The 21,687-nt window shown below is 35.5% G+C and overlaps 1 protein-coding gene across 1 annotated transcript; it reads right to left on the reverse strand.

Annotated features, from left to right (window-relative positions):
- Positions 1-1,712: 1,712 nt before the first annotated feature.
- Positions 1,713-19,718, reverse strand: LOC144966264 (protein BCCIP homolog). Its single transcript, XM_078902471.1, has 7 exons — positions 19,469-19,718; positions 14,872-14,946; positions 13,699-13,782; positions 11,577-11,678; positions 10,542-10,726; positions 4,178-4,328; positions 1,713-3,104 (listed from the first exon to the last, which is right to left on the reverse strand). Exons 1-7 carry the CDS (start codon positions 19,583-19,585, stop codon positions 2,931-2,933), a joined length of 888 nt encoding a protein of 295 aa, XP_078758597.1. The 5' UTR covers positions 19,586-19,718; the 3' UTR covers positions 1,713-2,930.
- Between the last annotated feature and the right edge of the window lie 1,969 nt (positions 19,719-21,687).

Raw genomic sequence — 21,687 nt, forward strand, 5'->3', positions numbered from 1 at the left:
CACCCTAGAAAAACTCAAGACAAAGGAAAGGACAAGAAAAATGGATCCTAGTAGCAGATGCATTCTCTTATGCCTACCTGGAGTCTGACACAGAAGTTGGCAGAAAGAGATAGTCGTCCCCTCTGCACGGATTTGGATTTGGATCAGTAACACACTTTACTGTCACCTGGAAAAGACGTCTAACTTCTACGTCATGGCACAAGACCGAAAGGCTAGAGCTCAGGTTTGGATAAGTAAGTAAGTAAGTCCCCTCTGCGCAAGACATGCACACACAAACATTTTCTCATAAACTCATTATAGGATAGAATTCCTGGCAGGGCCTCGGTCAACCTGCTTAGTTGAAAATTTAAAAATTCATACATTGCAGTCCGCTGAAGATAAACTCTGAGGCTGGTCCCGATTATTCTGCTCTATATCATTAATAATTTAAAACAATTAAGATGAACTCTGTCCGTGACCTAGTCCAGATGAGATAATCTCATCAATCTGGATCTGCAAGACTGGGACTATGACAGACAGGGGAGTCTCTCAACCCCCCCCCCCCCCCCCCCCATCTACCATCTTTCAGTCTCCTAATTGCGCAATACATTCCCTTGCCGCAATCAAGAAACAACACCAGCTATACTAGTCGAGTGTGTAGTGTGCGCAAAGAGTCACTGAAATTGAAATACACAAGCATGTCGTCACATGACACACACTCAAGTAAAGATGTGGGTTTATTAAATAAAGAAACTAGGGAGCAGGCAACGGTGTTAGATAAAGATCTGAACAAGTGTGTATAACGGGTGCCAGACAAAGCAAGAAAGAAAAATACAAGAAAAAAAAAATTTAAAAAATCAGTATACCCCGACCGGGGATCGAACCTCAGACGGTGGACTGATTTTTTGGGGATGGTTTTATTCTTGTATTTTTCTTTCTTGCTTTGTCTGGCACTTTCATACACCCTTGTTCAGATCATGTGGGTTTGTGTATTTGTCATGGCACACTAGAGACTATGGGTATGGGGTCTAAGGCTAGGCAATCAGAGTCCTCTTAGTAGAGTCTGGGCCAAGGCCGTTGTCGATCATCCCTGCCCTTCCCTCCCCATAGTCTCATCCACGCCATGCATATCTCCACTGTAGTCAATATAGTTGCCAACCCCCTCCCCAGGCTAGATTCAAGGGTTTGCTAATCGGTAATCAGAACAAGACTGACACTCATTGTGTCAATCATTTATACTCATTCTCACTCTGCATTTCCAAGCATTTAGATAATTGCATGCATGGAAAAGATGACTCTATGACTATGACAAATAATGATAATAGGCAAAGTAAAAAAAAATGTATGGCACTGACATATACTAAATTTTATAACACATTTTTTTTTTTTGTTTGTTGCTTTAGGTCTCTTCCAACACAATTGAGGTTATATGAGAGACCGCTGAAACAAAAAAACAAGCAATCTAACAAAAATAGTACAAATGTAAATCAAAATCATAACCTAAAGATATAAGCTAAATTATAAATAACCAAGAACAAACAGGCAGAAGATTTACAGAAAAAAAAATATCCCCTGTCAAAAATACAATCACAAACCAAAGAAGCAGGATAGGCTAGTAAAGAGAAGAAGAAACGACATCACTATCGGATCGTACACCCATGCGAACATCATAGGTATATGATTCAAGGGTGATGCTCCCATCCAACCACCCGCTTATAACACATTGACTACACTTATTAAAATGATAAAATCAATGAGTTTATTCGTTTCCTTCAAACATTTGAACTAATAAGAACATATTAGCCTTCATCTATCACAATTTTACTTAAAACTTTGGCAAACAAGCATTTAATTAAACATGGTATAAAACGCGCATAACCTAACAAACTCCCCCCCCCCCCCCAACCACAAAGCCCCCTTCCATATAAAAGAAAGTGAATTAAAATAAGTCATCCACTTCTTCAACCGCCCCTCAAGCATGCGCCACACCTGCGGCATGTAGACATGAGTAGTAACACTACACACTTGGTGACAAAGTCTGTCAGTATTCATAGAAGACTGAGACATATGTGACCTGTTAGGTTTTGTTTGATATTAAGGGTTTTACTGCGCTTGCAACACATTTTGGTCATTTCACCGCCAGTAAAAAGGAAGAAAATGGGATAGTAAAAGGTTCTAGAATTACAATGAAAGCACCCAAGACAAATGGGAATTGATTCCAAGAGCACACAATCAGTGTACTTAGTTTGAGATCATCGAAATGTCTCGTCCTGACACAAGGTCAGGTCCCCACTAAGAGGAACACACTCAAATGCTTACAAATCATAAACTATATGTAACACAAAAAATAACACAGTGCATAACAGAGAGATATACAAGATAAAAAAAAATATCATCTCCCAAAACTCGAACTATACATTTGACTGTTTCCCTCCCAGCCAAGACCAGGGCAAAAATCAAGTGATCTCATTCCAAGACAAAGACAGAAAGCATGTTGGAAAACAGATATAGGGGGAAAGAAGACACAGTAGTGCCTCCCAGCCCACAATGGGGACTTGTTAGTAAAATGTGTTTGCATCACCTAATGACACCAGAGATGCAACAAGCACAGGGTTCCCCTCCTTTTGTTATTAGCTTTATATATACATATATTATATGGTCAAGGCCATAGACAATTCCGATATCATATTTCAATTTTCCTTCAATGATTCTGTAACAAATAGCACCCATTTAAGTCAATAATCTAGTATACGAATAATCTGTTACATTTTAATTCAGGCAGTATCGGTTGACCCCATGAAACACATAGAACAATTGACTCCCCCCCCCCCTCCTCACCTACCTTTCCCAACGACATGAAGAAAAGAAAATTATATCTCCAAATAAAAAAGCATTTCTAAAATTTCTTATTTTAGAAAAGAAAGACTTTAATTTTGCAGTAAAAAAAAAATTCAAGCAGCTGGTAATTCGTTTTTCAACTTGGTGATCATGTGACCTAAAGCACTGGCATCAAAGACCATAACAGTCCGGAGGGATTCCATGTCACCACCATCGTCATCCCACTGACCCTCTGATATGGAGTCACGCTGGTCAGACACAGAGAATGTGTACTTGTATTCACAAATCTGGAAAGTTGGAGGTGATATGATAAATCACATAAAAATTAGGTGAAAAGATGATGTAGATTATTTCTTTTTTTTTTTATGTTTCTAATAAGTCATCACCATTTTGCTATTAGCAGTGCTCTTTTATCAAGGATAGTTTTAGAGCTAAGTTTAGGTCTGAGCAGGTGACAGCCCATCCTGATATGATATATTACCAGATGACGCTGATCCAAAAGGTCAATTTCCTGACATCTGCCACAAATATACCCCAATACTAAGTCATTTCGAATTACAAAGGTCAGAAATTGCTTTCATTCGTTTCTTTGGGTTAAAAAATGAAAAATAAATCAAAAACTGACACTCTAGCATCAGCATTATAGTAGTTATGGCTTTTTAAAGTGTCAAAAAACTGTGGAAAAAGACAATACTATGTCAACACTTTTTTTTTAACCTTTTAAAAACTATTTCTTCTTTCATATAGGCGATTGACCGTCAATTTTTGAATTACATTTCATTACTGAACTCAGAGAAATTAATGGGAACAAATGTTTATCCTTAGTTTTTCAAAGTTGATCATTGAATATTGTATTGACTCTGATTTTGTGAGATGCACCGGTGATTTATTTCATTCAGAAAAACCCCACAAAATCACACTCCAAGAGTGCCAATTTAGTCACCAATGGCATCCTTAAGGTATCAATAGTCTGATAGGTGGTCATCTTTTGTTTGGACAGCCAATATGCCAAAACTTGAGAGCACCCCAATTCCTCATACAGTATTGACTGGTTAATTGTCTTCAGAAGATTAAGATCATTCACTCAGTCCTGTCAGGGTAGATATGGGACTGCCACTGTCCTGTGCATACCATGACCCAACTGCCATGTCTCAGTCACAGTGCATACTGATATTCTTGGGGTTTTTTTTTTTTTTTTTTTTTGCTTATGAATCCTTATCATAAACTCATAAACAGAAACAAGTTCTTTATGAATTTCTCAGTATGCAGAAATCTGATCACACCTCGTATCTCTGACTTTGACCAGTTTTCAATGATACTATTTATAATCATGATATTTTTAAAAAATCAGCTCACTCACTTCACTGAAAAGTTTCTCTTCTGGGTTTGTGTAAAACATCTCCCCTCCAAGTAATCCTCCATCTCCTTTAGCTTTGTAGGTTTTGCTGATTAGGACTAGATGACTGAAATTAAACTTTTTCTTTTTTCTGACCGCATTTTCCATGTCACTCCTGAAACAATTAATAAAAATATTCTTAAATATTGGGCACACTTCACATAACTGGGTAGTAGTATTTAAAAAGCATATGATAATGATATGAATTTCTATTTCGTAACTCAAAGGCTAAGACAATTCACAGTAGAAAACTGATATAAAAAATGACCCCAGGCAGAAAAAAAAAATGTTCTTTATGCCAGTCGTTCTCTATTTGAGAGCAGACAATAATGGGAAAAATGCGACACAAACAAGTAGTGCTTAGGCCACTGGGACCCCCCCTCCCCCCCCTTTGGGAGTTTATGCCACTATGTTTTTCAAATAATAGAACTTATTGGCCATACAAATTCCACTGTTACCGTAAAAATAAGTGTCATTTAAGAGAGTTATGGCCCTTTGAAAAAAGTGAGTTGTGTCCCCTTGCAAAATAGAGACAACATTTCTTTCAAAGGCTCTGGAGACTACAATATTAATTCAAATATATGCAAATTGGGTATCAAACTGAAGGAAATTGAATATACTATCAAACTATGTGCACAAGCTTTCAATTTGTAAATATTATATAGATTCACAGAAAGTTGAAACAATTTGTCAGTAATCTCATGAAGTGTCATATCTAAACTTATGGGCTATTTCAGTGTTTTACACAAAAATTATTTTAAATATGGCCAAAAACAGCATGTTCATTAAAAATGTAGCACTGAAGAAAGCTATGGCCCAAGCCTCAACAACAACCTTCATATTTCTCCGTCACAGGAAAAACTAAAAGTGTACGCAACCCTTAAATTTTTCTCCACTTTGTGGGATGCCAAATTCATCATAATTTTCATTCTTTTTAAACATGGTATTGATGTCCAGTTGTCACATTTAAAAGTAAGTTGAAGGTGTGGTAAAAATAATAGATATATCATGAAAAAAGACTAATTTGTTCACAACCCAAGTGAAGCATCATTACCGAAGACTTTTGAACGAAATCGCATGTTATATTATGAAGAATAATTGATACTCAAAAGGGATTCTTGATTCAAGATGCAGTAAGTACATAAAAACAATATCCTTATGTGTTTTGCAAACATGCTTTACTCCTTAACAGTTTGCACTGCTCACCAATTTATTACATATCCTCATCATCAGTAGCAAAATCCTCTTCGTCCTCTGAAGTGTCGTCAAGGAAATCACTGTCAAAGCTATCACTACCATCCTCGGCATATGTATCTTCGTCAGTACTGGTGCAGCTTTCTTCATACACAATTTCCTGCAACTCATCTGGAATGAAAGCATCTTTGAACCACTGTACTTCCAATTCAGTTGCAGAATTTCTCTGCCAAACGTTATCCTCTGGTTTTGGAATGCTAGGATTCTGGCACACTGCATTCCTCCAAATGAGAGTTTGAATGTTGGCTCTTGATATGTGCAGTGACAATACTTGACTACAAGGAGGCATCTGACACAGATCAATTCCACCACTGCATGAGATGGTACCGAAGTATGTCATACCTCACTTTGTTGACACTTGTGCATGAGGTTTTGCCATACAGCTTGCACACAAATGACTCTAACATGAGACAGTCATTACTCGAAACAGCTGCTGATGTTCCAAATCTGGAGAACAGAATTCTAAGGTCTTCCTCCTTTTGAAGAAATTTTAGAGCTTTCGGCTTTCCTTGCCCAGCAAAGCAACTTGTTGTGTCACAGCCTGTGAATGCATGGACACCAAGTAATGCATCACACATCTGTTTAGACAAAGTCTTTGCAATCTGAGAGACATTGATTTGTCGCCTGTTGTTGCTACAGCCAGTATCAAAAATCAGGGTCTTTCCAATTGTCTCTGAGAATGAAAGGAGAAATAAGAAGACATCCGTGTCTGGTGATCTGACAACAATTGTTTCACAGTTTGGTTGGCGGGAAGCATATTGACAGTGCAGTATAATTCGTGTGTCTGCCTCTTCCTGTGATGAGTAGAGATCTAGACAAGGTACAGCTGTGGTAAATTCATCCGTGTCACTGTAAAGTAAGGTGCATCTCTCTTCACAGACAAAGAAGATTTCCCTGTTTCTCAGTTTCTTTGCATATTCGTTACTTTCCCATTCCTTGAGGAGAAACCTGATAAGGGATCTTTTGTTATCAACGCAGCTGAGAAATGATTTCCAACGTCTGGGCACTGTTGTTTCAGATCCTCTTAACAAGTATGCATTATCTTCAGAAGATCATCTCCTCAATCTCTCACAACCTTTGATTGAATCTTCTATGTAAGTATCAGTCACAAAGTGTACACAAGCTGCTTGTGGTAAGGAGGAACATGTAAGTATTTCACCAAATGTATTTGGGATTGCTGACAGAGTTTGTAACAGTGCATTGCCATCAACAATGTAAACGGTGTTTGTTTTTTTTTTGCATAATCCTCGAACATTAATGAATTGTCAGGCGTGAGCTTGTGCAACAGAGTTGCTTTGTTGGTCTTCAGAGGTAAACCATCTGATGAAGCCAGCGACCATGGAGTAGGTGTTAGAGGATATCGAAGAACTTTTTGAAGATCAACACTGTGCTCTTGGGACAAAACAAGAAGCTGGCCAAATAAATTTCTTTGTGCCTTGATTTTGACCACGTTCATGTCTTTTTTCACTGTTACCACTTTCCTCAATGATGCAAATGTCTTGGTCTTGTTCCTTTCTAATGGCTTGTGAAATTCTACAGTCTTTTCCTTCAGTCTGTTTTCAACAAAACTTTCAAACAATCTTTTTCCTATTTTTTCCACGGCTAGCAGGTCATCAGCAACATCCTCTTGCACTTTCATTCCTGAAGCTAGACTGACCAGACCATCTTCAACTTCAAAGGGATTGATAAATGCTGAAAATGCCTGGAGGATCTTTTGCACTCGCTTTTCACTTTGTCTTTTTTCTGCAAGGCTCAATTCTTTGTGGGTGTCTATATCCATACAGTTGTTGTTGCTGATCATTCTTTGGGTTGCTGATACATATTCTGCTCGATTGTGTCTTGTTACACTCCAACGGTAATAGCTTGGAAGACTCTTGCTGAACCCAACAATACCTCCTTTTGTCTTTGCATGTTTGTTTATTGTTTGTTCAATGGTCATATCAACTGCTATTCTTCCAGCAGGCGTCCTTGATCTGGAGACACTAAATCCATTATCTTGTAACATTTCTTCTGCCCCCTGGATGGGAATGAATCAGGTTGGCTACTGACACAAAATATACACTGAGATACTTGGCATAATTGTGGTGATTCATGGTAAAAAGCAGTGGGCACAGTTCTTTTAAACAAGATATATGAAGAAGAAAGTTGTTAGTCTTTGTAGCTCGCAGAAACTGGAGGAGAAGCCAAACTCTGTCCATGTATTGGATCCAGTATTGTGCAGTTTTTCCGTACTTTCCTGAGCGGACACTCTCTTTGAAGGCTTCATACTGGGAAAATAACTCAGCATACACAGTTGACTGGAGAATTTTATTAGCTGTATGGCTTGATATTCCTTCGGTGAATTCCTTTATGTAAGGCATGAGGTCTTTACCGAGTTTTGAATCCGTGTCCTGCTCAAATTTTGCAAGCAGAAGTCTCTCTAGAGCCTCCAAAACAGACACATGCACTCGTATAGCCCTGTTGTAGTTCTTTCCACTCATAACCCTATCCATAGAACCATGTGCACATAGCCCTGCTTCAGTCACAATTTCTTCAAAACCAGATCCACTTTGGAGCTTTCCCAGGGCACCAAGATATGACATTATGGTGTGAAAGACACCCAGGTGAATAATGACTGTTTTGTAAAGCTGTGGGTTTTGCCAGACAATATCGTAAGCTTTCTTTGCTACAGCAAGGTCAAATGTTACAAATGTATATGGCTGACCAAGCTCTTGTGTTGCCTCCAAAGATAGTTGTAGCACCTTCTGTACTGTAGCTGCTTCAGTTATGGGAGCATTGATGACAGGCATATATTCAACAATTGAAGGCATGTTGGTTTCATTTTCATTTTGGGGGTTTGGAGTTGTTGATGAAAGCCAACCTTTCCAGCCAGGGAAACGTTCTCCGTCTGAATTCAACTTCATCCTACAGAACACCCACAGAAAATTATCTTGGTGCAGCTGTCTTTCTTGATTGTTTTTTACTGTTGTTGTGGAAACAGTCAGAGAAGGTTCTGCTCTTCCAGTTGCAAAGCAAGGCTGAATTTGGATGGGTTTGAAAGTTGCTGACTTTTTCTTTGTTTTTCCAGTCGTGACATTTTGTTGCTCTATTTTTCTTTCCAAGTTTCCTTCTTTTATTTCTTGGATCATGATGCCATGAGTAGAGTGTGTGGTGCCAGACCCATCAGTGGTCTCCTCTGTGAGATCGAAATTATCCCAGCAAAAATGGGTGATTTTTGGATGTGCCAATGCGGCAGAAGGAAGATTTGTGGAGCATTCAACAACACTGTCGCACATTGCAGTCTCCAGTTCCAAAAGAGTAGAGTGGGATGCGCAATGTCCAAAGCGGTTAAGGATGTTTATAATCTGAAAACTTCCAGTCAAATGCCTCACAGTCATCCCCAGAAGTAAATGTTTAGGCATTTTCCATTGTCCACAAGTGACATTATATCAAACATCTTGGGCCATGGAACGTACAAGTCTTTCAGACCTACTACTCATATGTCCTGCACCTTGCTTGGATAGGAGTGTAGTAAAAAATTTGATCAGAGCAGAAGGAAGTTGGTCTTGAGCAGATAGCAAATACTCTGATGTGGGGGGGGGGGGGGGGGGGGGGGGGGGGGGCAAGGCATTTGTGAATGATCTTTGAAAGAATCCAGAATCAAATATCTCAAGGTTACAGCAGCTTCTTGCAGTTTTCTTTCCTCTGATGAGGCACTCTCAATTGCAGCTTCAATTGCACAGCCTTTGGGGACTTCATTATTATAGAGAAAATGGCTATCAAAGATTTAAAAACCCTATATAGCTTTGTAAAATATTTTATGATATGAGGCAAAAAATGAGAAATGACAATAAAATTCCACTATTTATTGCATTTGAAGCAATTTTAGGGTGATAAACAATCATTTTATGCACAAAAATGAGTTCACGAAAAATTGCACCCGATGACCTTTCAAGGGCCATAACTCCTGTAAATGATACTTGAAAAAACTGTAACACCCGGATTAATTTGTGTTATATGTCCCTGAAGCATGCCTGAATTGTGCTAGTGCAAAATCCCTCTTGTTTATTCATCCTGAAGGGAAACAAGTACACTGTAATAGATTTTTTTTTCAAATTATAGAGAAAATGGCTATCAAAGATTTAAAAACGCTATATGGCTTTGTAAAATATTTTATGATATGAGGCAAAAAATGAGAAATTACAATAAAATTCCATTATTGATTGTATGTGAAACAATTTTAAGGTGATAAACAACCATTTTATGCACAAAAACGATTTCACAAAAAATTGCACCCAATGACCTTTCAAGGGCCGTAACTCTCGTAAATGACACTTGAAAAAACGGTAACACCCGGATTAATACTCAAGATATATTGCTGTTTCAGAAAAACCATGTGGCGAAAACTCCCCCAGGGGGGGGGGAGGGTTTCGCCCACTGGCCCATGCACTAAAGCATTCATATGTTATAACCATCAAATCCTTTCATGCGTGTTCATTGTACTTGTGCTCTATTGCACAATAATGAAGGCATAATAATTAAGATACATCCGAACATTTTAGGGCAGAATTGTTTAAAACTTGTACAAACCATTGCCAGAGCATCCTTTTCTCTCCTTCTTATGATACTCAATACACACCAAGAAAAAGGATATTAACATCCTATAAATAAAATCCACCATAGATGCAGCTATCACCAAGAGGAACACCTTGCCGAACAATGTGGAGTCCCTCACAGCATTACTTTTGTGATTTTATTCTCTCTTAAAACCTTTGTAAAGGTGCACTCAAGGTTTTTTTGCACCTTAGATATCCATCCATATCTTGTAACTGAGGGTATGACTAGAGACTCCATTAGAAGAAAATTTTCTCACACTCTTACCAACAAATATCAAATTTGATCAATTTTCTCTCCTAGATATAACTGGATAATGAAACTCGAATACAAATGTAACTTTTCATCACATTTACAAACTGCTAGAACTGATTCACTCATTATTATTTCTTAAAAAAAACAACTTTCTGTTCAGTATTGAGAAAAGTATACATTTCGAAAACTTAAGAATTGTGATAAAAATTCTGAACACCTAACTCACTTCAGTGATTCAAATGAAGGCAAGGCAACTTGTGGAGGAATGTTGATAAACCTCTCACTGATGATGAGTCCAACTTGGTTTGACGGGTTACCAAGCAAGTTTCCCATGCGGCTTGGATCAGCCTTAAAATTCTTCTCACACTGTTTTGTTAAAAATTCATTTATCTTTTCAATACAAGACAAGCTCTGAAATATGGACAAAGGCAAATGATAATAATATAGATACTACTATTACTGCTTCAAATAATAATAATAATAATAATAATAATAATAATAATAATAATAATAATAATAATAATAATAATAATAATAATAATAATAATAATAATAACAATAATTATAACAATAAAAACTATCGTCATGGTTACGCAAATTACTTTTAACATTATTGATCATATTCAGTAAGTCATTCAAAATAACACATATTTACTTTAATAACCCGATCAAGTGCACTGCATGGGAAAAAGCATAAGGTAAACTGTTAAATTATTGGGTTTTTTTTTTTTAGATGAGTTAATTAGATCACAGGTTTGATTATATCCTCTTAATTAATTTCAACAAACTGATGATCAAGAGAAGTATTTGTCCCATTGAAATGATTACTTCTATTCTGAGGTTATTCAGTCAAAGCAAATCAAGCAACCTGAACAATAACTGGGGTAACAGGCATGAGCCATGATTATCCATGAAGCCTGCTGGAATTCGGATGCAACTTATTGGGTTAAATCCAAAAGATTTATTTGGAACTGACTGAAGCAAACATTCTATGTCCTCCAGAGAAACACCATTGAGAGGGAGGGAGAGAGAGAGAGAGAGAGAGAGAGAGAGAGAGAGAGAGAGAGAGAGAGAGAGAGAGAGAGAGAGAGAGAGAGAGAGAGAGAGAGAGAGAGGGAGAGAGGGAGAGAGAGAATGGGGGGGAGGGGTTAGAAAAGAATATATTTGACATCACAAGCTATATATTGAGAAGAGGTCACTTGGACGATTGAATATTGTACATTTAAGGATGAGTACATTGATAATTAGGTTGTGTACGAACTTGATTTTCTGATATGTTGATGACTGTGTTTAAGTTGTATACATTCTCTCTGTCATCGTCTTCACTATCGTCTTCATCCTCTTCTTCTTCATCATTATCTTGCTGAAAAACATAACAGGAAATTAATTTATTTTGCTTATCATTGCTAATTCTTTTGAGTAAGTAGCCTACAGGCTTTCAAGCTGTGGCTTATCGTATCATGTTTTTACTCTGAAAATTTTTCTTCATAACGTTATGAGAAAATAATTTTAATCTTCATGAAAACATTATCACCAACGATCAGTTCACATTATGATTTCAGGATACAGTCTGTATCTAGCTTCCAGATGAAACCTTCCTTCCACACTGATGTTAAGAACATCTTCTGTCCTTGCAGCTGAGTTTTATCAATGCCTTTCCAGTCGAGTCAGCAATGTCTTGTGCCCAACTCATTCATGGTCTTTCTCCTCTGCCTTATCTCCACACATCCATTTTTAATTTTTCAAAGGGTCTGATGTCATTTAACCTGGCCGAGCTATGAAACTCATTATTTTATTGACCATTTTAATAATTGCAAGGTGGTGTAAATTCATTTGAGAGTTTGCTTGTTACATGATCTGATCTTCTCCAATATCGCAATAGGATATCATCTAAACAGCTTATTTTGATGAGATTTTGTGATCGTTTATGATCCAGAACCATAGGGTGTAGTAAACTAGTTTTCAAATGTTCTCAGTGTACATGATGCATTGTGTCTTTTTGGTTTTCTATCAGTTTGTTTAATCAGTGAGAATTAAAAATTATAAAAATATAGAAATTTTTCATGATGTCATGATTTCTTGTTTACTGTCTATAAGTGCTAATCATATGCTTTTATCACTTACCCTCTACCAAATAATCAGCTGATCAATTTTGCTACAGTTTAACATTCAAAACAAACAGGTCACTGATATATCATATTTATTGATATTGTAATTGATGGGTTCATTGGATAGAATCGGGTAACAGAGAAAACTTGGCAGTAAAATCGACATTACCTTATGTTTGATTTTCAAAACAATTTTGCTAACAATAGCAGAATGAATCAAAAAGGGAAATAAGCTCATGTTACATAGAGTAGAATAATTTATTTTGTCTAATATTGACAGATTGATTAAACCTTCGACAACTTTAGATGAAAAGTGGGTTTGATTTAAAAACCCAATGAAAATTTAAGTGATTTGAATCAATACTTCATATCTACTTCTCAAATTTTTTGTATGTTTCAACGATCTTTAAATTTTTTTTCTTTTCAAATATCAAATCTTTCTGCATTCATTTGACTCTAAAATAAAAACAAAAAAAACCAACAAAACTTGAGCATTTATATAGTGCATCATCCACTAAAAGTGCTTCAAGCGCTTTACAGGGGTCCCAAGCCAACAGCAATAATTAATATGTAAGACAATACATGATACCTGTTAACGATATTTCAATTTTTTTCGGAGAGAGACAATGCTGTTTACAACTAGGTACTCATTCTACACATGAGCATGGTGAGAGAGGTGAGAGAATCTGAGTAAAGAGCATTTTCCAACTCAACAATGCATCTCTCAGAGCGGGACTCAAACCCTGGACCTTCTGGTCTGAAGGCCAGTGTCATACTACAAGACCAAATAGTGCAAAAATTAACATACTTGTAGACGAGAAAGGATTAAAAATAGAAAATAAATTTTAATAAGTTGAAATAGATATTCATTACAGTTTTGAATTGATTATATGATAAGTTCTAAAATATATATTTTACTGGCATTTAAAAAAATACTTGATTATTCTAATATAAATTCAAGGAAAATAGTACCAATACAGTATGAAATGAAATAATGCAAATTAAATCAAATAAACTGTCATAAAATGTGACTTGATTGAGTAAATTTTATTAGTTTTCTTTGGTGACTAGGCATTTAATATGTTTCTATGGGGAGGGGAAGAGAATTCACTTGTGGAATAAACTGAATATAATATTGAAGAAAGAATAAATCAGCTTATCGTCGCATGTTAAATATCACAGGACTCTCTGTTCCTATCATTATTACAGCCGAGATAACTTAATTCAAATCACAACCAAATATCACTCTCTCAAAATAAATAAATATAGACAAACCTTTAAAACGCTTCCAACAAAGTCTTGTGAAATAATCAAAGTTGTTAATTCTGATATCTCTTCATTCAAATTTTTGACAAATAGCTGTAAGAGAAAACAAAATATAGGCAAGTCAGATTTGATGAATTATGAGATTTAAAACTGAAAATTTCAAATGTAAAATAGTTTTCAATAGAACTGTGACAAGATAATGAAGTAGCTTGATAATTTGATACCTATAAATAATTAAAAAAAAAAAAAAGAGGAAGAAAAAAAAAAATGAAGAAAATCTACAGATTTAGCCATTTGTCTCTTTTTAAATACAAGGTTAGACCTGATTAAAAGTACACAATTACTATTGGCAAAATAATGATTTAAAAGATATAAAGAGGACACGAGACTTACTTCCTCATTTACTCAAAATATTTAAAAGTGAAAAAATAATGAATTATTGGACAAAATTAGAGGAAATGTGAAAATACAATTATCCCCAAGCTGAATTTATCATGAACTTTTTGAATTTATCAGTAGTTTAATAGTTCGCAAGCAAAGAGACATATTGACCTCAGGTGCACTTGAGATTTTTTCTTTCCATCCAATAGTGATTGCGAATGTTAGATATAATTTTCTTTACTTTGAAATAAACTATTATCCTATCCAAAAAGCCATAAGCAATTCCACTTGTCCATTTCACACCACAAAAACTGGGATAAACTCCAGCCCCATGGACGTTGCATCCAGCGGACTACTTTTTTTTTCACTCATCAAAAGAACAGAACTTCCTGATATGACATATTTGCTGGAAACAAAATTCTTTGGGAGAATCTAGAAAAAAACCCAGTTTCCGGAAAGAAAAAATAACGTTGTTTAATGACCAGAAAAGCAGCATAACTTCTCATTTTTCAAAGTTTTAAAATAAATAAATATATATATATATATATATATATATATATATATAATATATATATATATATATTAAAACTGTGAAAAATGAGAAGTTATATATATATATATCAGTAAGTCTACATCATTTAGTTTAAATGGAGATGAAGGAGGAGGAGAAGAAGAAGAAGAAGAAGAAGAAGAAGAAGAAGAAGAAGAAGAAGAAGAAGAAGAAGAAGAAGAAGAAGAAGAAGAAGAAGCAGAAGAAGAAGAAGGAGAAAAAGAAGAAGAAGTAGGAGAAAAAGAAGATACCTGTTGAAGTAATCTTTTAATGCCATGAAAATCTGTATCTGATGGGCAACTGGCTTCAAATGCAACATCGATCACCTTGGAAATCAAGAAATGAAAAAATAATAAGGAAGGCTCTATTTCTCTGAATGATTGGGAAAAAAAAAAGGCGTGATTTACTCTATTTGCAGTAGTACTGCAAATAGTATATAGCGTTCGTTTTCGGTATTTGAAGTAGTACTGCAAATAGAGGATATCGCTCATTTTTGTTATTTGCAGTAGAACTACAAATGCTCTGTCCGGGTTCGTTCTGTATTTGCTGCAGTAGTAGCCTACAACAACTGTATCATTATTTTGTGCCTAGAGCTTTATTCTATAGAGGATTGGGCGCAATATAAATAAACTTCATTATTATTAATATTATTATTATTATGGTTATTATTATTTATTATCATTATTATATTATTATTATTATTGTTATTATTATTATTATTATTGTTATTATTATTTATTATCATTATTATATTATTACTATTATTTTCCGTTTCGTTGACGACGATGATGAGTCTGTTGTTGTGTAGTGATGATGGTGGTGATTATCGTTGTAGTGGTGTTGATGGTGATGTTGTAGTAGTGATGATGACGATAAGGATTTATGATGGTGATGTTGTAGTAGTGATGATGACGATAAGGATTTATGATGATAATGTAATGGTGGTGGTGGTTGCTGTAGTTTTGATAACGATGTGGAGGTAGCTGTGGTAGTGGTAGTAATATGATGGTGATGCGATGGTAGTGGTTGCAATAGTAGTGGTAGTTTATTGATGGTTGTTGTGGTTGTCATGCATCGAGTGGTGGTAGCTGTGGTAGTTGTAGTAAGGATAGTGATGTGGTGGTTGTGGTAGTGGTGGTAGAAATGTTTGTTTTTGTTTTTAAGGGTTTTACGGCGCTTGCAACACATTTAGGTTATACCAGCGGCAGTAAAAGGAAGAAAATGGGATTGAAAAAGTTCTAGAACTACAATTAAAGCACCCAAGATAAAGTAAGACATAGGGGAACTGGGAACAAATAGGGATCGGATGTAGATTCCAAGAGCTTACCACCAATGTACTTAGTGTGAGATCACCTATAAGTCTCATCCGGACACGAGCACAAAATCCAACAAAGAGGAATACACTCAAATGCTTACATTATACATTTAAAAATAACAAATATAATAATACATAACAGAGAGATGATTTACAAAGAAAAAAATATCATCTACCAAAACAATAACTATGCATTTGACTGTTTCCCTCCCAGCTAGGACTCCAGCCAGGGCCAGGACAAAACCAAGTAATCTCAATCCAAGACAAAGACAGAAAGCATGTTGGAAAACAGATATAAGATAGAAAACACATTATGTACCTGCCTGTTCACTATGGGAGGTCAGGATCCCCACCCAGGTGGTAGCAATGATGATGATGTAAAGGTGGTGGTGGTTGCTTTAGTTTTGATAATGTGGAGGTTGCTGTGGTAGTGGTTGTGGTAGTTTATTGATGGTAACTTCTATTATTATCTACAGGAGCACTGAGATACGAGTCATGAACAACGGCAAGAGTAGAGTGAGACTAGTGAGAGAGAGAGAGAGAGAGAGAGAGACAAAGAGAGAGAAGCTATGAGATACGTTCTTTTACTGTGTTAGATTTCAAGATGTGAACGAATGATCAAGTCATGTCAGAGAGGTGGGGAAATTTTAATGGATTGGATTGGGGTAACAAAAACAAAACAAAACATGATCTCAAGTTTCAGACTTGAAGAAAAAAATTGAAAATACTACTGCAAATAAATAAGCACTCCGTTTACCTATATAATATAAGTATAAGTTATAGTTATAATTATAAACTATCTACTATACATAATCATAGACTAGTCTAGATAGACCTATGGAATTTCTCACACTTACTTGCTTCTACTTCTACTAGGGAGTTTTTTAACAGAAAATCTATGTAGCTCACACACTTAAAACCAATGTCATATGAAAGAGCTGGCAACACTGATTACAAAACAGTTTGAATTTTGTTTCTACTTTGATAAGAAATTTAGTTACGGCAGTTCAAAGTCTGAAATTTCAGACTGATTTTTACCCCAAAATTAATATTGGAAAGTTGTGACCGAAATTGCGTGCTGTTAATAAAAAGTGGTTAAAACAGTCAATATGGAGTTCTTATTATATACTGTATACTAAAAGATCGTCTTATCGAAGACAATGTATTTGCATTAATAAAGAGGAAGATAAACATTTCAAATTAATACATTATTACATAATATGACGCAAATGTTACAGAATTAAAAAGTCGGCTAGACGTAAGAAACAATTTGTTATATAACACTTTTGGATTTCCAATATCTCACTGAAACAATTGCAAATAATTCCCCTCTTTGAATTAATACATAGAAAATAAAAAAGGGTTTGAGAGTAGAAAACGAAAAGATATAATAAACATGTTGCGTAATGACATAATGAGCTTAGTTTTACCTCTGGCAAATTTAATAGCACATATAAATAAAATGGTAGATTGAAAAATTTCAAATAAATTGAAACAGATTCCCTATTTCAAATAGAAGGAAAGTTCTGGCTTTTAATACTTTAAAAAATTCTGCTGAACCACTTTGGGATTATTGCTATTCATCATTTGAACTGATAATTAATATAATTTTATTCCGACCACTCCCCCCCCCCCCTCTCTCTCAATGTGTGGGGGTGTCAAAATTTATAACTAATAGAACTTCTTACCATAATTATTAAGGCTAAGGCCTTTAGAATATGGATACAAATGAAAACAAACATATCAAAAACATATGGGAAAGAAACTTGATGTCTTGATGGCAAAATGAAATAAAATTAAAGCAATTGGTATTTTAAAAATATATCGAGAATATATACGAACTTTTGAAATAAAAACTATAAAATGCCCATTAAAAAAAAGTTAGAAAGTATGTATTCAAAATAAAAACAAAGTAAATAATAGTACTGAAAATATTATGGACTAAATTAAAAATAATACTTAACTAGATTTAAAATATCGATATGAATATCGATATCGTCGGGCAGCCATGATGAGAAGATAATAATTAATAATGTAAACATGGTTTTTCGGCGCAGAGTTAAAAAGTGGGTAGCGTCAATTGCCAAGGACCTTGACAATTGTCAAATCGTCAATTGCCAAGGACCGTGTCAGTTCATCAACTACGCATGTTTGTACTTTTAACTGCCACGGAGTACCTTTAGTGTCACGAAGTGATGCATTGCCACAGAGTGATGTTATGTATTAATATTAATTAATACTCTCTTTTACTCTTCTTTCTCTCTCTGTGTCATTTTCTCTTTTTATTTTCTCTATCACACACACTCTCTCTCTGTCATTTTCTCTTTTCCTTCTCTGCCATTTTTTCCTCTGTGTATGTATTTCTCTGTCATTCCCCCCTCCCCCCCCCCCCTCTCTCTCTCTCCTCTTTTTGTTACGGACCTTGCCAGTTGGTAGATCATCAACTATTTACTATTAATGCCATGGATTGATCTTGTTGCACAAATATTTTACGTTAATTATTCCGTATTAAGACGATGTGCAGTATATTTCCTTTAAAATAAAGGAAATCTTACTTTTCTCTTTTAATCTAGGACATCTTGGCAGGGATTTGCCACTTCGTCCTTCTGTTTTTTTCCCCCCCGCTGAATCCGAAATCAACAGTAATTTTTGTTTGATATTATCTTAACTCATCTTGGAATTCGTGAAAAGACATAAAAATTAAAAACAAATGCCAACAAGTGTTGACTTGATCCTTTCCACAACGATTGACAAGGAATGAGTGAATGGCGAATGGAAGAAAAGAAAGTGACCGGGTTCGAGATTCGTATGCGCGCAAATCGAGGCTCGACTGAAATCACCATATGCAGCTGATTGAGGCCCGACTGAAATCACCACATGCAGACGAAGAGTTCCAATTTGACTCCTTGGCAATTGATGAACCGTCAACTACCAAGGACTCACTCCTTGGCAATTGACACTTCCTAAAAAGTGTCTGCGCATAGATATAGAGCACTCAAATTTGGCATGAATAAAGTTTAGATGTTATTCTAAAAACAAGCGTTTTTATTTTAAAAACACACGCTGTAAATAAAAAAAATAAATGCATTTTAAAATTGCCAAATCTTAACTTCATATAACTTTTGAAATATTTAATGGATTTTTCCTTAATTGGCACCATTTAAAAGAAAATTGAAAGACGAAAATAATGATACCATAATATATGCGATATTTCTCTTTATAATGAAGTTATGCATCTGTAATTGAACACCCCAAAACGCGAACGGCAATTTCCAGTCACAACTTTCCTATGGGCTATGGGCATGGGCGAGTTGGGTACAATTTGACTGCCACTGCTGCTGCTCACTAAAGTTTAGTCTAAACTGCCTACTTCTACCTCTAGCCTTAGATGGTTAACAATATTGAAAGGAACAGAGCATGTCTGCCTTGCATAATATTCACTGTGGTCAGAAAACGTGCCCAGAAAACTATCAAACAACTGGAGGCCCAAAAGTATCTCAGCAAAGGCAAGGTAAACTTTTAAAAAACCCAACCTGGCCAACGTGCTCGTTCTCTGCTTCCATCTCCTCATCGTCTTCATCAGAATCCAACTCCTCCTCATTTTCCTGAGGTTCGTTTACCAGGTCTTTTTCTCCGCTCATATTACACATAAGATGGATTCAATTACTGTTTTGAAAACAAAACTTAAGTTTAAGTTTAAGAATGAGTGGTAAAATTTGATTGATTTTCAACCGGTGTCAGCGATTGCTACAAAGGTTGACATCAACGACCAAAACAAGAACCAAATTCATACTCCGACAAAAAAGAGTTTGAAATGGCTTTGTCCAAAACGGCAACTCTAAATAAATACAGTTAAGAACTTTAATCATAAGTTAAGTTATTCCCCTTAACAGAACTCTCGGAATTATTAAAAGGACATTCACCAGCAGAAATAATGATATTATTAGGCGGCTCTACACTGCTCTGGTACGACCATCACTTGAATTTGGTAATGCACCGAGGATATCACAGCATGTCGGTGACATGGATAAAATTGAAAGGGTACAAAGGAGAGCAACGAAGCTTTGTTCAGATTTGAAGCATCTACCATATGAAGATAGACTGAGGCATCTCAAACTACCATCATTGTACTACAGAAGACAAAGAGGAGACATGATACAAGTATATAAGATAATAAACGAGAAAGATAGAGTAGATAGAGAGCAAATACTACCAGAGAGCACATTTAATAGAACGAGAGGACATAGCGACAAATTAAAAAAAAGACAGGCCAAATTAAATGTAAGAAAATGCTCCTTTGGACTCAGAGTGACAGATAACTGGAACAGCCTTCCAGAAGATGTAATTAAAGCGAGGACAGTGAATGAGTTCAAAGACAAGTTAGACAAACACTGGCATTACAAGCGTTACCAGCTCCGCCCCAACCATGCAGGTGCGCGTAGATATATCAGAGATAGTGCAGAACGGGTATTACAGGCATAGCCTTCAACCCGAAGAAGAGGTATCAAGGAGGTATCAAGGTATTAACAGAACAACAACAACAACAACAAAATACAATATAATATAGCAATGACTATGAAAAATGTTTTTGTCTCTTTTTGAGGAAAATTTTTGTCTAAAACCAAAGCCCTATCTCCACTGAGTAAAAATGTTTTTGAATTTTAAAAATCCATTCATAAATAAACAAGTTATGCAGTTTCAAAGGTGTCATTTATTTGGATGACCCGCAAAGAGGAAAAAAAAAACGCGAAAATATGGGACGCTTTTTCGGTATTTTTTTTCGACCTTTGGTTGTATCTTGCGTAATAAGTGTAGAATTAAAAGATTGAAACTTGAAGAGCAAATTAGGATGGTGTTTTGTAAAATACGGGAAAAGTACTCGTCATATTCATATGAAATTTTACAACCAAAGAGAAGAAATGTTCATGTATTACCTTGTCAGCGACAAAACCTCCACGCCCGGTAGTTTTAGAAATATTTTACTCCAAAGAGTAAAAATCTATTTTTAACGGTCTTCTGGTAATCGCACGAGTTTTGTCGCTTGACATAATCTAAAATGACCTTTTTTCTGTGTGCCAACTTTCAGTCATATTCATCGATAAACAGCGTCGTAATTAATTTTTTAAAATAGCATATAGATAGAATGCGCTTGGCCAAGGAGTTCACAACATTGCCATCCGGAAGTATAACGGACCAACACACAAACTCTGTGTAACCATGAACTTTTAAAGTCTGGTTAATACAGCTTAGTGAGAACAACTCACAAACGCGGATGGCAAAAACAATAACAAGGCCTGAGTGACGTCATCTGCATACTATCTATACGAAACGGCTTCGTCCCATATTTTGACGCGAATTCGGGCACTTCGTGAGCGAAAAAGAGGCCCAAAGATTTGTGCGGGATAGTCATTGCTATATATATATATATATATATATATATATATATATATATATATATATATATATATATATATATATATATCAAGGATTACTATTCAGTATAGTTGTCCTTGATATATATATATATATATATATATATATATATATATATATATATATATATTATATATATATATATATATATATATATATATATATATATATATATATATATGTATATATATACATAACTCCATTTTACGACATAGGGCATCCAGTCCAAATAAATGACTGAGGTAACCAAGTAGTATATCTCATCTGTGACTGTTAGTTTAAGAAATAAAGTTTGCTGAGCGAGCAACGGTGACATTTA

The sequence above is a fragment of the Berghia stephanieae genome, chromosome 2, assembly GCF_034508935.2.
Source record: "Berghia stephanieae isolate SIO BIC M18660-M18661 chromosome 2, UCSD_Bste_1.3, whole genome shotgun sequence".
Classification (NCBI taxonomy): domain Eukaryota; kingdom Metazoa; phylum Mollusca; class Gastropoda; order Nudibranchia; family Aeolidiidae; genus Berghia; species Berghia stephanieae.

What these genes read in the sequence shown, in the direction of transcription:
- LOC144966264 (XM_078902471.1), bottom strand. Translation starts at nt 19,585, where the DNA reads ATGTGTAATATGAGCGGAGAAAAAGACCTGGTAAACGAACCTCAGGAA. An exon ending in AGAACGAGCACGTTGGCCAG is followed by an intron (nt 14,947 to 19,468) that starts GTTGGGTTTTTT and finishes TTGATTTCCAAG; the next exon opens with GTGATCGATGTTGCATTTGA. An exon ending in TCAACATATCAGAAAATCAA is followed by an intron (nt 10,727 to 11,576) that starts GTTCGTACACAA and finishes TCCATATTTCAG; the next exon opens with AGCTTGTCTTGTATTGAAAA.